Source organism: Octopus bimaculoides, chromosome 4, assembly GCF_046866305.1.
Source record: "Octopus bimaculoides isolate indiv1 chromosome 4, ASM4686630v1, whole genome shotgun sequence".
Taxonomy (NCBI): Eukaryota; Metazoa; Mollusca; class Cephalopoda; order Octopoda; family Octopodidae; genus Octopus; species Octopus bimaculoides.
Genome location: NC_142931.1, coordinates 11,851,300 through 11,868,070, shown reverse-complemented (window position 1 = coordinate 11,868,070; position 16,771 = coordinate 11,851,300). Strand labels below are relative to the sequence as shown.

Sequence of the window (16,771 nt, the reverse complement as noted above, 5' to 3'; positions counted from 1 at the left end):
AGTGCTACCTGGGGTGGTGCTAACTGGACACAAGCTGAGGCTCAATCAATCCTGGCTGGGTCTCTTGGTTGAAGGTGTCTGATGTTGAAAGACCTGACACACCTAATGACCCCAAGAAACATCATTGATGATGTGTCCAGATGCATCACAAGATGATGTTTGGTAAAACAAGGAGTGAGCCAAGGCATTTATAGAGGAAGTGCAAAGCAAACGTTCTGTTCATATCCCATTCTATCCAATTAGTGACATAACTCAAATGAAGAGGCTAGAAGCAGGAATTAAAACCTAACAACTGACTGAACATATTAATAACTTTTACTTTATGATATCTAGTCAATGGTATTGCCCTGTGGGATCACTGGACAATCATTCAAACTCTGTACATATAAAATGGTGGACAAAGTGAGAAAAAAAAGAAGCTACACTGAATCAAAGTAAAAAACAAAGAAACGAGTGTTTATCATCAACTACAAAAGTGTTGCATAAAATACGTTTGATTTATTTAAATTTATTCGTGTTTTTAATTAGTAAACTGAAATACAATCATTATACAGGGTAGTAATATTTAAGGCTTTTGATGTGTGTGTGTGTGTGTGTGTGTGTGTGTGTGTGTGTGCGTGTGTAACAGACACATTGGATAATGTAGTCTTTGACATACAATAAGACTAGATAGTTATAGCTGGAACGTCTTTGATCAATCTGATAAATTAAGGAATTAGGATTGACGGGGGACTAACGACTTCATAAATCACCCAACAATTTGGTCACTCGACACGCTAGAAATAACAGACAATTTACATCCTACCGTGTGTACAGGAGGGATCTATTAGGTAATGTAGTTTGAGATCAACTGCTCAAATATAAAATGCGACAGCTGTTAGAATGACTTCGATTATTTGATCAGAAGTGACTTGGGGCTAAACGACAACAACTTAACTGTGCGAGATTAGTTTGTTTCATATGTTGTTAACATGTCCTTTTTATTTGTTTTTTGAGATTGTGATGTATGATATGAGGAATATTTAGCTGCTGTTTCTGGCAGATTGAACGTCCACGTAGAGCAGAGGTTCCCAATCTTTTTAATATCCGGGCCAGATACCAAACATTTTTTTAAGGGTCTGCACCAAATAAAGTAAAACACAAGTCAATTAAACAAAAGTTTATTATATTTCTAGAAGGAAGACCATCAAGGGCCACCAGAAGAATGTTTGAGAGCCGGATGCGGCCCTGGGAGCCATGGTTGAGAACCGCTGAGGTAAAGATTTCCTCGTTGGCTCGCTCGCCTGTGTTGTTGTTTCCGCCTGAATGAGCAAACCCATGATCAAAGGCTTTCCAGCCGTGATCATTTTGTATATCTAGGACTACATTGCTCAATGCAACCTTCTTTTTTTAAAGACAGTTTGGTGCGAGTTGAGTACGATTTTACTATTATTTCTAACAGATCGATTGACCACAAAGAGGCGCTTTCGTTCGTTCGTTTACCCTAGATGTTTAGCTTCAGGTCGGCCTTGATGGAGCAGGCCCATGATCAAACGCATTCCAACCGTAACCGTAACCCGTCTTTATGTACATCTAGAATTACATTATCCCAATGTATTCTCATAAGATTTGAGGGAGATATTTGCTGCTGCTATTTCTAGCAGGTCGAGCAGCCCTATAGGGGATCTCTCGTAAATATCTAACACGGATATAAATAGTAAAGATGAAAGTGAGGGAGGGATAGAATTAGATTCCAGCCGTGATCATCTCATCATTTTGTATATCTAGAACTACATGGTTCAATGCACCCTTCTTTTTTTAAAGACAGTGTGGTGCGAGTTGAGTAAGATTTGACTATTATTTCTCACAGATCGATTGACCACAAAGAGGCGCTTTCGTTCGTTCGTTTACCCGAGATGTTTAACTTCAGGTCGGCCCTGATGGAGCAGGCCCATGATCAAACGCATTCCAACCGTAACCGCAACCCGTCTTTATGTACATCTAGAATTACATTATCCCAATGTGTTCTCATAAGACAACAGCTGATTTGAGGGGAGATATTCGTTGCTGCTATTTCTAGCAGGTTGAGCAGCCCTATAGGGGATCTCTCGTAAATATCTAACACGGATATAAATAGTAAAGACCAAGGTGAGGGAGGGATAGAATTAGCCAATGAGAAACGCCGTAACAATGACGTCTTCCTAAGTGGTAATGGCGGCCTATACAGTTTGTAAGTTGTGTAATACGACGGCGAGACATCTCTTAGCAAAATAGAATATATGAACGAATTGAATGAAATTACATCGACAACTATTGCAAAATGTCTTCCAAAAGTAATTACATTTCTTTCTCGTTCGGTTTAAATTAATTCAGTTTCAATTTTTATTCATTGTTTTCATTAACACAGTTTCCTTTAAGCGCACACTAACATTATAAATGGTGTTGTCTTTATGTTTTCCGTTTATATTTGTTCTCTTACATCGGTATACAAGCTCAGATTTATAAAGGAATTGGGAATGTGTAGCATTCATTCCTTTCCGAAGAACACTAGATACGTAATTGAGGTGAAATAGCTACAACTGGGGATCGAAACCGCGTCGCAGCTTTGCTTCCCAAGGAGTTTTACCTCCAACAACATTTAACATGTTTACAAATATTACATTTTAATGAATGATCACTTAATAAAATTACGGACTTATTCAATATATATCAGACATCGAACTAACCTGAGTATATATTTATTTAAAAGAATAATAGTTACTTTCCAAGCATGCTTTCTACATTGTTGTAAATATTTAACCGATACTAAAAAAAAAAAATCTAAGAATCGCAAAACACTAACCATTTCAACATACGGTATAGGGAAATAATCTTGCATTATTCCGGAAAAAAATCATTATTTGTCACTTCTCATTTCTCTTTATTAACCCCAAACCACCGATCAATAAGGGAGATCTAAATCAAGTGAAATTTAGGTACACATGATTGTCAGATTGAAATGTATCAATTAAAGGCATTAGTTTCTTTCTAAATATATGCGATGTTTTCGATGAGGTTTTTCCAGATAGTGTTTAATAAATGATACGTCGCATATTTTGTATGGATGAAAATAATGCCACCATTGGTCACTGTAGTGTCTAAATATTCCAGATGGCACACCTGTAACATTGACCTCAATAGGGAAAGTTTAATCATTAACGGCTATCTATAACCTTAAGGTAGAAAGTAGTACACTTTGTTGTCTAACTTTCGAGTCATATATTGTAATCGATTGTGATTATATAACATTACTATTTCAAAGATATGGGAAGATCCATAGCTTTATGATTTCAACATGAATGTAGGTTATTAGTAATCGCAGTTTTATTAATTTCCTATATTGATATTATAGAGGCATTATTCTTGTAGCCGTGTTACACTTAGATCTTCGATCTCAAATCCTTTCTTTCACATTCTCTGCTTCTCTCTGCAATTCGCAAATTATTGCTCAAATGTCCTTTAAAAATCCAGTACCGTCATTGAATTTAGTTACAAACAGTAAATAACCTACATCTGCTAGAAGTTGTGTACCCCCTTTAACGTGCACTCTTCCTTTCACGAATCGTAAGCCCATTCCATATTACATAACCTTTTATGGATATGATCAATTCTCCAACCAAAATCTTTCATATCTAATTAGAGCATACCATATAGTTTTGATATTATTTCGTTCTAATATAATTTGTGAATTTTCAACAAATCTACGCATAACTTTTGGTTTATGTAATTTAAATGTCTTGATCTTGGTTTCTTCTATTAGACCTACCACCTTTCTTGTGATCAATTTTCTATTCACACCATCATCAGTTATATTTACATGTTGACCATTCTTCAGTTGCTATTTTAATACAGTATGGAAGGTGTTCAATACTTGCTTCGTTTACCAGTTATTGTGCTCAGTAACTGGTCCATATTGTCAGGGTATACTCCAAAAACACATGCCCCCGCCATAGCCATGATAATCCACTATGTCATTTCAGTTTTAATGATTAAAATTAGTAGGTGATAGAATTACGACATTGCCACTGATTTCAGAAGGGATATTATCTTGGTGGAATTTTTGTTTTCTAAAATATTTTCCATGATTACTTCTTCCGCTCGGCTGGTTCCCAAGGAAACCATCTATAAAAGTTTTAACTTCATTCAAACAGAACTGATGATTAGCAGAGGGTTTGCAAGTATCTGAAAACAACACATCAACTAGTAAATTTTGTTCCACAGAGGATGAAGTTCCCTGTGCTTGATATTCTATAAGTTCTTATTCTGATGAGATAATCACTTATGTTGCTTACCCAAACATCTTTCTTACAAGGTTGGCCTCAACACCACATCTGACTTTCTGTTTCCTTCCTATCAGTATTTTTAATTGGCTGCAGGAATCATGAGATCCATAGACTTCCCCACCATCCTTATCAGTATCTCTGTTGTTCTCTTCTTGATTGCTCTCTCTCAGTAAACTTGTATAACTCCAATAAGAACTGACTTGGAACCCTGATGAACCTGAACTGGCCAACCCTTGCAGTTATGACAAGCTAACTGATCCACCTCATCACTGGGTCTACCTAGTGATGAATTGGGTCAGTTAGCACTTCTGCTTCACCCTAATCCTTGACATTATTCTTTCTTTCCTTCTCCCCTGTCTCATCCATTACTCCCTCCCTCAACACTGTTCCCTTTATTATTCTTTTCTAGCATTCTCTCAAATAAATCTGTTTCATCCATCATGGGCTGGCTTTTCTTTTTTGCTTTGCAAGCTTCAAGGTGGCCCTCACCACCCACCAGTGTTGGTGCCACAAAAAAGCACCCAATATACTCTTAGTGGGTGATAAATTGAATCAAACATCTTAGATTGGTATTCTTGTGTATCAACCCTGAAAGAGTTGGCAGAATTTGAACTCAGAGCACAGGGATTTGAAACTGGTGTTACTAAAATCTCATTTGATTATAAAATAGAAGTTAAAACAAACATAGTACCCAACATGCATGCATACATACATACATACATACACACACACACACACACACACACACATATTGGGACTTGCTCTCTCTCCCTCTTGAGAAACTAACATTCAATTAATGATAACAAATTTTTTTTTCAGGAGGGACTATTGATGTGAAATTAGCCCGACAACGTTTAGAGTCTAAGCTCCAGAATTTAATCGAGAAAAAAGAAAGGTAAATATATCTAATTGTTTTTAAAATATTTTATTTTGAGTTTCTTTCAGGTGATACATGTACAATGGATTCCTTTCACTTGACACTTACCAAGCTTTGGTCAGCTTGTGGCTACAGTGGAAGACACTTGTCCAAGGTGTCTTGCAGTGAAACTCAAGCTAAAATTACATTGTTGTAAAGTGAACTTATTTACCACACAGCCATATTTAGTATCAATATTTTCAAGAGCACTTCTTGTAGAGCCATCTTAGTTGAAGAGCTGAAGGTAGTTGGATTCTGCAAGGTTAGTGGGGATCCATTAGTGACTCTCCATCTTATATCTCATACATCGACTCTGCTCTAATATCTCAACTATTTTGTTAGACTTAGCTACCATTGTGCTGACATTAACAGTGACAACCTAAATGAAAGGTCCATCTTCACCATCATCCTCTTTCTTTTCCAACTGTGGTAACCATGTATCTACTTTACAGCAAGACACCTTTTCTTGTCCCTCTGCCATGCTTTAACCTCTCATCACCTGACATAAAGCTGTTTCTTACCTGGACAATGGCATCTGTGGTACTCTTCCCAGGTACAAAACCAAATTGCATCTCATCTAGTTTAATTCTATTTCCAATCAACTGAACTATAATTCCCTCTGTAACTTTCAAGACCTGGTCTAGTAGTTTGATATCTCTGTAGTTGTTTCTATCTAAGGCATCACCTTTAACCCTTATAGTATCTAACTATAATACTACTATTATACATTGGGGATGGTGCCTTCCTGAATAACCTGATTAACTATATGGGTGACTAGGCTGTATCCTACACCGTTGGATATTTTAATCATCTCAGTAGTCATTCTTGATGGTCTGGGGACTTTCCCAGTCTTCATATCCTTGATTGCCTTATCTATTATGCTGCTATCAACCCTGATGACTGGTCCTTCAATTGGTTCGACATTTAAAAGACTCTCCTTCTCCCATTCATTTTCTATGTTTAGTAACCTTTCATAGCGACACTTCCATGCCTCTTTCTTCCCTGAGTCACTGAGTGCATGCATACCATTATCCATTTGCACACATTTCTCATCCACCACATCTCTATTCTCTCTGATACACTGCTTTGCAATCCTGAACGCCTCATGCTGTAGAACATTTGCAAATCTCTTACTTTCTGCAGTGTAAACCTGACACCTGAACACAAAATGAAAGCTATATATTAAATATATCTATCTTTGTTATTTTCATTGCAGCCCAGCTTCTAGTGAACCTGACTGTGTTAACACTCAGCCTGAACCACCTCAGCGGTAATTATTTTCTTTTATTTCATGTGTTCCAATAATTCAAACCAGTGGTTCCCAACCATTTTTTACCAATGACTCCTTTGATTCCTTTTTTTATTTGAGTGGACCCTCGTAACAATTTGATGTTTAAAAAAATCCCATTATATTTTTAGAATTAAATATTATTAGGAATTGTAGAAAAAAAAAAAGAATATTTTGTGTATTGTTGAAGTATAAGCAATCTATTGTACATAAATTTTAATGACAAAATCTTATATTGAGCTCGGTTGAGAACCACTGAGTTAAACAAGCACTCGGAAATCTAGGATTCAGGTTGGGAGAAACACCTATTACTTATCAAACAATTTCTTTCTTCTTGGGGTAAATACAGCAGCGATTTCCCATCGCCTTCTGTTAGTTTAATCAACAGAAGTCTTCAGCTGGTTTCCCACTCTCCTGAGCTTATCCTCGAGGGAATAAGGTCTATTTAATCTGTAGGCAGAGAATTGGCTTGTGTTACATCAGGGCATATCTGCACTTTGGTGGGCCTGTGGAGTATACACCTAGGGGCCTGTCCATCTCCAAGTCCTCTGCTCCTTAACCATAGGACAGAGCCATCTTCTGCTATCAGGCCCATCACTGAAGCCCTTCACAAGTCATATAACCCCGGCTAGAGCAGGCCTGGGAATAATTGTATCTAAGGAGTAACTCCACAGTCCCCAAAATTCCTGGATTCCCAAGCTGGAGCCTCATCACTGGATGCAGCAGTTTCATGACTTGCCCAGGATAATTTCTTCATTTATGTTTTTGAAATATTGTGATCTCTCCGTTTGCAGATTGCCATCACCACAACAATCACCACGGAAATCAAGTTTATCCAAAGTCAGTCGGAAACGTAAACGAAAAGAAGATTCAGCAGGGTCAGACATTGGACAGTATCACCGTAAGTTTTACGCTCGAATTTTACATTCACCGAATAAATGGCAGCAGCAGCAGTAGTAGTAGTAGTAGTAGTAGAACTACTTTCACCACCAGCACCACCACTATGCATTGCATAGTTACTCAAATTGCTAGAAATAACAGTCAAATAGCTCCTTCAAATCATACCCTGCTATCATAAAAAAGAAGGTTATGTTGAACAGTATTTTAGTCCTTGATATACAAACAGGACAGAATGGTTGCTCAGTCATAGCTGACATTAGGTTAAACAACAATATTGTATTCCATTTTCAAGAGTTCCTAACATGAAAATTGTTCTGTTCAAAAGTGTCCTAAACAGTTTCAAAAATTTTATGATTCTGAACAATTTCAAATGTAGATAGTAATTAACAGTATATATATATATATATATATATATATATATATATATTCATGGGATGCAAATCAATGAGAATCTAAGCCGTAACACATCTATCCATTCTTAATACGTTCTAGTAGATCTGGACTGCAAATCACTAGTGTTTCCAAAGTACTCTTACATCAATGAGTCATGTGTGTTATGAACACACATTGTCTAAAGGAAGATGTTTGATGACAAAATACTACACTGATCAGCACATTTGCAATTGAATGTAGGTGCAAATGTGGGTGTGTGGTAAGAAGTTGGCTTCCCAACCACGTGATTTTGGGTTCAGTTCCACTGCGTGGCACCTTGTGCAAGTGTCTTCTACTATAGCCTCAAGCACATCAATGCCTTGTGAGTAGATTTAAAAGATGAAAAGTGAAAGAAATCTGTCATATATATATGATGATGATGATATATACATATATATATATATATATATATATATATATATATATATATATATATATATATATATAGTAGAAGACACATAATTGTAACATCATGGTTTCAGTTCCTGGATGACGTGTTGTATCCTTGAGCAAGACACTTCATTTCATGTTATCAATTCATTCTCGCTCACAAATGAGCGACGACTGTACTTTATATATGTCGAAATAAACCTCATTCTATGTTTTTATATAAACTGTGTGTTTTCCTATGTTAATCTTCTGTTTTATTCATTTATTGTCTTCAGATACTCATGTGATGAAATTATTTGATCGGAGTGTAGACCTGGCTCAATTCAATGAAAATACACCTCTCTATCCGATTTGCCGTTCTTGGATTAAAAATCAACCTCACAACAACCTAAATAACCAAAATCGCTCTTCTAGTCCTGAGTCAGATGCACAAACTGATGAAGATGTAATTGTATATTTTGTTATTAACTTGCTTTATACTAATTTCTTTCTTATGACTGGAAAGTTGGTTGGTTACTTTTTGTGCAAGTAGACACTGGTATGAGCGAGCATTAATGCATTACTGGTACAGTAACAGGGTTATCTTTCAAGATTTTACTCTCCTACAGAATATAGTAGCAGGGCTTTTGTTTTTAGCCAACACTGTCTACAATGCTTGAGGAAGTATTTAGTGTTTACATTTGTAAATACATACATTGTTACTTAAAAGTCTGTAGATATCTTCTGCAGTACAGCGTACACTGAAACAAAACAAGGCATTGGTTGGCCTGGGGCTTAAGTAGAAGACACTTGCCCATAGTTGCAAAGTGAGCTTATTAACCTCACAGGTCATGCCTGTGCCTATATATATATATATCATCATCATCGTTTAACGTCCATATTCTATGCTGGCATGGATTGGATGGTTTGCCTGAGGACAGGCAAGCCAGTAGGCTGGACCAGGCTCCAATCTAATCTGGCAATGTTTCTACAGCTGGATGCCCTTCCTAACGTCAACCACTCCGAGAGTGTAGTGGGTGCTTTTATGTGCCACCACCATAGGAGCCAGTCAGGTGGCACTGCCATCGGCCACATTTTGGATGGTGCTTTTTACGTGCCACCAGCACAGAGAGCCAGTCAGGCAACACTAGTAACGACCCATGCATGAATGGTGCTTACTGCATGCCACCAGCACAGGAGCCAGTCAGGTGGCACTGGCATCAGCCAATCATTTAATGTCCGTTATCTATGCTGGCATGGGCTGGACAGTTTGACCAGGGCTGGCAAACTGGAAGGCCATACCAGACTTTACTCTGATTTAGCATGGTTTCTATGACTGGATGCCCTGCTTAATGCCAACCACTCTGAGAGTGTAATGGGTGCTTTCATGTGCCACTGGCACAGCTACCAGTTGCCTGACTGTGATTTCACTTGGCTTGATGGGTCTTCTCAAGTGCATATGTATGTATGCATGCATAGATGTATGTGTGTATGTGAATACATTTATGCAATTGTATATTTCTGGGTGTGGTTTCTCACCCTCAAGCCATATTACATTATTTATATATACATTTTTGTATATTATTTATATATTTTTGTTTTTTTATGTGTGCATGGTAGTCTCATTTTCATAAATTGTGCTCAGCAGTCCATGCTATATAAGTGCAAATCCCAACACTTTATGGGTTAATGGCTCTGAAGAAGCTGTAGGATGCTGTACAAGCACTTGGCTGTGAGCTCACTGCTTCTTATAGCAGAAACAACTGTAAACTAATAAAGATGTTTACTTAACTCCTTTTCTTTTGTAATTCATTAATTGGTATATACTAATCAAATAAAATGAACCAATTGAATGCCTTATAGAGTATTTTAGCTGCTACTTTGCTTTTGATATTTTTGCAAAAATTCCATTTCTGGTAGAAGTTAAAATACTATCAAGTAAAAGAGTTCTTCAGACTGAATTCCATCTGAGTTGCAATTACAAACTTTGCTTAGTATAGGAAGATGTAGAGCATCTGAATGCACATACGTGTCCTCCTTGTGCAATCAAAATCTGTACAGCAATTTATATAAATCATGTGGTTTTTGTTTGAATTCTTGCTGAAGTAAACCTGGGTCAACTTTTGCTAAATACAAGAGATTCTGTAAACACTGTCATGTTTTGTAATACGTCTTTAGGTATCTCTTCGATTGAAACATTTCTTTTTAATTTCTCCTTTTCTTTTCAGACTGTAAATAAAGATGGCAATATATACCACTTACCATCTCCAATAAAAAGAGAAGATCAATATGTTGATTTACGGATTCCTTCTCCCATTCCTCAACTTTCAAGTAGACTAGATATTTATGCTGTAAGTTTAATTTCAATGATTTCACAATCTTTCTATTTACAGTACTTTTTATTATTATTATTATTATTATTTACACCTGTTCTTGTTCGGAGGGTAATATAAAGAGAGGCCTCATGAAGGCAAAGTGACTGGGTTCCTCTTGAATGTTGGGCCTGACGGAAGCAAAGTGGCTGAATCCCTTTTGAGTGTTGGGCCTGATAGAGGCAAGGTGGCTGAGTTCCTTTCAAGCATTGGGCCTCATGGAGGCAAAGTGACTGAGTTCTTCTCAAGAATTGGGCCTGGCTGAGGTAAAATGGCTGAGTTCCGCTTAAGTGTTGGGCCTGACCAAGGCAAAATGGCTGAGTCCCTTTTGAGTTTTGGGCCTCATGGAGGCAATGACCAAGACATTTGGCATTATGTTGTGCTTGAGAAGAAGACCCATCAAGCTGAGCAAAATCGCAGTCGTGGCAGATACTGGTGTCACACAAACTGGCACCTATGCCGGTGACATGTAAATGCACACCAGCATCACGTAAATGGTACGTAAAAGTACCCATTAAACTCTTGGAGTGGTTGGTGTTAGGAAGAGCATCCTGCTGTAGAAACCATTCGAAATCAGGCTGAAATCTGGTGCAGCCTTCCACACCATACCAGTGCAGTCATCTCTTGCATACCACATCTGATGCTTCTTATGTCCAACTTTTCTCTCAGGGCGCTATGATGAATAAGAAGGGGCTGAGAGCTGATACTTGGGGAGCCCCTACTTCTACCCGGAATTCTTCGCTATACTCATTGCCAACCCTTACCTTACTAATGACATCCCTGTACAGCTCTTATTAACCACTTGTCAATCCCCAGCTTCTGCATCACCCACCAGATAAGGGGAGACCCTGTCAAAGGCTTTCTCCAAGTCTACAAAAGTCAAGTATAGGGGTTTATCTTTGGCTAGGTATTTCTCCTGCACTTACCGTACCAAGAATATAGCATCAGAGGTGCTTCTACCTGGCACAAAACCGAACTCTATCTCATCTAAGCAGACTCTCTCCCTAATTAGTTGGGCTATGACCCTCTCCATTGCGTTCGGATAGAGCTTTTGACATGCCACTGGCACGGGAGCCATTCGGAGCACAGATGATCCTAAAGATTAAAAGACCCAAGTTGAAAAAGCTAAGATCCAAATTGTAAATGTTGTTCCTTAGATGTTAAACTGTGTAACCATTGGTTTATATTTAAAACTGTTTTATTTGTAGGATCCTGACAAAGCTCCATCTCAAGACGATCTTTTATTAAGTCACATGACTCGTTGGAAGCGTATTCGACACAAGTAAGTTCAGGCTTATGAATATTGAAATGGTATGGTGTTCAGTTCTATATGAGGCTGGTTCGCTTTAAGTTTACATTGGTTTTGGGTTCAGTTCCTCTGCACAGCATCTTGAGAAAGTGTTTTCTATTATAGCCTCAGGTTGACCAAAGCCTTGTAGGTAAAGTCAGAAACTGTAGAAACCCATTGTTTCTGTTCTTGAGTGGCGAAATCTAATCTATTGCCCAATTTAAAACCCCTGCCTGGCCTTTGGGTGCCTTTAGCTGAACAACCATTCAAGCAGTCATTGATTTCTGGTGTTACTCCAACATTATTTACATTGAAGCTGAAAAGAGCAATGTCCAGCGCCTATGTGTTTTGTATGTGCCTTTATCTATTTATATATTGTTTTCAAATTTTGGCACAAGGCCAGCAATTTGGGAGGAGGGAGTAAGTCGATTACATTGACCCTAGCACTCAACTTGTACTTATTTTATAGATCCCCAATGGATAAAAGGCAAAGCTGACAGCTGTGGAATTTGAACTCAGAATGTAAAGATGGGCAGAATGCCACAAAGCATTTTGCCTGGTATGCTAACAATTCTGCCAGCATGCCATTTTTATCTATTTACATATTGCCCAACCATTAGGGTTACAATGTTAATAAGAGTGACCAGTTTATGGAAATTGTTAAAGAAAGCATGTAACTCTAACATTGCAGTCAGAAATGAAAAGAATACAGCATTTGGAAAGAGGTGAAAGCTAGGCTGTTATTGCAAAGTGAGAACACAGGCGTAGCCTATACCAGTGTCGCATAACCAGCCCATTTAAAAGTACCCTTGAATCATCAGGCAATAAGTTGCACCTGAGAAGACCTACTGAGTCAAGTAAAATCAAAAATCCAAATCAAAATGGGAATTGTAGTTGTGGCTGATGCCAGTGCTGCCTGATTGGCACCCGTGCTGGTGACACATAAAAAGTACCATCCAAATGTGGTCGATGCCAGTCCCCCCCTTCCCGGACTGGCTCCTGTGCTGGTGGCACGTAAAAAGCACCCACTACACTCTCAGAGTGGTTGGCATTAGGAAGGGCATCCAGCTGTAGAAACCATGCCAGATCAGATTGGCACAGCTTGCTGGCTTGCCAGTCCACAGTCAAACTTTCCAACCTATGCCAGCATGGCATAGAAACCCAGCCAAAATAGACAATTGGAGCCTGGTGCTGCCCCATGACTTGCCAGCTCTGGTCACACTGTCCAACTAATGCCAGCATGGACAACAGACATTAAATGATGATGATGAAACAGCTGAATCCTCCTCATCATACAACTGAGATCCACCTCTGTGTTAATATTGTATATCTCTTTTTTTTTTAATAGATTATTTATGATTATTTAATGAACTTCTGCTAATTGCTTTTATTATTACTTTTTTATTATTTTGTGGTCATCAAGTAATTGTTCTGCTTCAATTTCTACACAGATGGAAAGAATCATCCCGCCGAAACGAAATGCAATATGCCCGTAGTTTGAATTTGTTGAAAGAGATGTTTGATAGACATCTATGTAAGGAGTCATGATATCAAATTGGAAAATAATTCTTATTTAGAATGATATCTGTAAAAAAAAAAAAATTTTAATTTTATATTTTTTTTCTTTTCTTTATCAGAAACAGAATCAATGAATTTCATTGCATAATTTAAATGAATATTACAGAGGCATCATTTGAAATTTATTGTCTAAAGTGGGTAAAACTCATCAAATAAACTCTTTTGATGAGTGACCAAGGAAATTGTGATCAAACAAGTAAAAAGCAGATAAACTTGTTGGGACAAAACCTTCTCCAAATATACTTGGCTTCAATTTAAAACTTCCAATAAAACAAGAGTTTATGTTTGTCCTTTATATTTTTTATAATCTGCTGTTATAAAACAGAAATTGTTCTTCAAACTCCTCTTGTAAAATGTCAAAACATTTTATGACTGAAGAAAAAAAGGTATTCATATTTCAGTGTTCTCTTATCAATTATTTGATAATAAGATGGTTATGAAGATGACTAATTCAGTCAAATCTTGAGCAGAAGACTTCACTGGAATTGATTCATTATGTCAACTGTTCAGGGTTTGATTTTATGCAGTCAACTTTGTCTTTAATACATCAAAAAAAGATAATACTGCTTGTATACTGGGGTTGATTTAAAGGTGTCCCACTTCTGCTAAAACTGGCCTTGTGCTTAGTAAGAAAAAAATTAAAATCTGATTATGGAAGCGAATTTAATGTGCCACAAAATATGTTTTAATGACTCGAGTGATTATCAGCTTGTCTGTAAATGACAATTTATCATGGTCTAATGATTTGAAGAAGACAAGTTGTTAGATTTTTGCTATATCTTTAAAATGCATGCTTTCTATCTAAATATTGTCAACAATAAAAACGAAAACAAAGATCTAAGGTTAAGTTGATTACTTATTTGGAGGCAATCAGTAAAGGGTAGAAAGAAAGCTTCTGGTAAGCTGAATCTGTGTCCAGGTCTTGATACCCAATTCTAGCTGTTTTTCTTTTGCTGTTATGGAAGAAAAGGTAACATTTAAAATACATTTCTGACCAATCTGAAACAATGGAGACAATCATTCATTGACTGGTATTCTCTGATTGCAAAGAGTAAAGCAATGAGTTCTGTTTGTCAGTGAGATTAATAAAAAATATTGATTATCTTACAATGTTGTAACTTATATATTTACATGTGAACTAGATCACTCATGCAGCACTATTAGTTTGGATATGGATGAATATAGATAGACTTCCAGATTGTTTCTAACATTTCATTTTGTTTCAATATCTCAGTCAATCTATTATTTTTATCTTTATCATCAATATGTACCAATATTACGTATATTCGTAACTTTACTTATTTCCATTATGTTAATGCTGTGTCCATTGCCTCTTTTTTAAGTTTCTCATATAAATCTTTATGTAAATCAAATTTTTTTTTGTGTGTGTATGTGTGTCTACACAAACACAGTAAATGACAGGAAAACCTGAGTTTCTCTACCTTGGCACATTGTATAACTGATATAATGTTAAATATGGCAGGGAAGATTTGTTTATGTTACACAAGATTCAAAGGACAGCTGTCAAACGCTGTTTCTCACATCATAACAACTACTTTGATATTCTTAACATTGGGACTGCCATGTCTTTGGAACCACATTCCTGGCAATAACACCTATGAATTCCACAACTCCAGGCACCAAGCTTTAATCAAAGATAGGTCTTGTAAGGCAAAAAAAAAAAAAAACCAGAGTTGAAAGTCAGAAGTGAAGAAGACATTACAAGCAACAGTTGTCAGCTGTCTCAAGCAACCATCTTTGATATTAGCTTACTAATATATTGTGTAGACATGTCAAAACTACATTTTATGTTGTATTAAAAACTGCACACAAAAACTAAATCAAACTCACATCTGTATCAATAGATTTTCATTCTTCTTACTCCCAAAACTAATCATTCTGCTGCCAAAAATGACTAGCATTTCCTTACACTTCTTTAAATATTCTTTAAAAGCTTGCATATCTATTTTGTCCACTTTATCATATATTTATTTATTTATTTTTATGCAGTTGAAAATTAATTTTGTAGAAAATTTCCAAATTTTTCTTCTCACCAAACTGATTTTCCCTTTTTTTTCCTCTCCCTCACTCACTCACTCTGTTTCCTTTCTCTCTTCCACTTTGTTTTTTTTTTCTTCCCTTCTCTTTCTTATTGTCATTCTTCCTCTACTCTCTCTGTCTCTGTCTCTCTCTCTCTTACACACACACATTCACTCACTCACTCACTCACACACTGTTAACAAAACAGAACTTGAATTTCATTGTTGAAATTAATGTGATATTAACTTTTACAACCAATATAATATGGTTGAATATTTTTGATGATTGTAAAAATGTCACTTCATTAAAAAGAATTAAATTTTACTTGTGTTGTTTTTTTTAAAATTTATTTCTCTCTTCCCCAAATACACACTTTATTAAAGCTAAACTAATAAAGAATTTGTATGCTGCCAACTTAATGTGACAGTCCCATAAATGGAATAATACTACTGCTATTTAGCCCTAGGAAGCAGCACCACTTCCTGTCGGCCTTGAAACATTTCCTGTGTCCTTATGTATTTTACTAGAATTATTATATGTTTACAAGAGCTTGACATGCATCTCCAACTAGCAGGCCATGCTACTCCAGACTGATGACGAGCAAAGACTCAGAAACATGTCTCTGGATGCAGGCTTAGCTGGGTGGAGGTGTTTGTCTCCCCCTTGTAAACATAAGGACACAGGAAATGTGTCAAGGTCGACAGGAAGTGGTGCTGCTTCCTAGGGCTAAATAGCAGTAGTATTATTCCCTTCATGGGACTGTCACATTAAGTTGACTGCATACAATTACTTTATCGTATCACTACTGCATAAATCTCTCTGAGAGATTTAGAAATGTATTATTTCTATTAATAAAGAATTGTTCCAACAGAATGTTTTGAAATTGCATCACAACCCACTTTCCATTCCTAAATTAACAGATTTCTCCTCACCATCCACAAACATATATTCTTAACATTATCAAAATTGCATTAAAACAAGAACCCATTTTGCTTTCTCTTTACAGAAGCTCTAATATGTGGTGTGTGTGGCTTAGTGGTTAGGGGATTCGGCTCATGATTGTAAGGTCATGAGTTCAATAACCAGTGGAGCAGTGTGTCCTTGAATAAGACACTTTGTTTCATGTTGCTTCAGTCCATTCAGCTGGCAAAAATGAGTTGTATCTATATTTCAAAGGACCAGCCTTGTGCTGAATCTTCTTGAGAACTACATTAAGGGTACGTGTGTTTGTTGAGTGCTCAACATATTTATTTCATGAGCAGGTTGTTCTGTTGATCGGATCAACTG

At 36.9% G+C, this 16,771-nt stretch overlaps 1 protein-coding gene across 1 annotated transcript; it reads left to right on the top strand.

Annotated features, from left to right (window-relative positions):
• Nucleotides 1–2,174: 2,174 nt before the first annotated feature.
• LOC106872180 (protein lin-37 homolog) lies at nucleotides 2,175–15,808 on the top strand. The gene is made up of 8 exons (XM_014919073.3): nucleotides 2,175–2,312; nucleotides 5,121–5,196; nucleotides 6,434–6,487; nucleotides 7,300–7,406; nucleotides 8,503–8,672; nucleotides 10,435–10,557; nucleotides 11,787–11,860; nucleotides 13,318–15,808. Exons 1-8 carry the CDS (start codon nucleotides 2,300–2,302, stop codon nucleotides 13,412–13,414), a joined length of 714 nt encoding a protein of 237 aa, XP_014774559.1. The 5' UTR covers nucleotides 2,175–2,299; the 3' UTR covers nucleotides 13,415–15,808.
• Nucleotides 15,809–16,771: the final 963 nt, after the last annotated feature.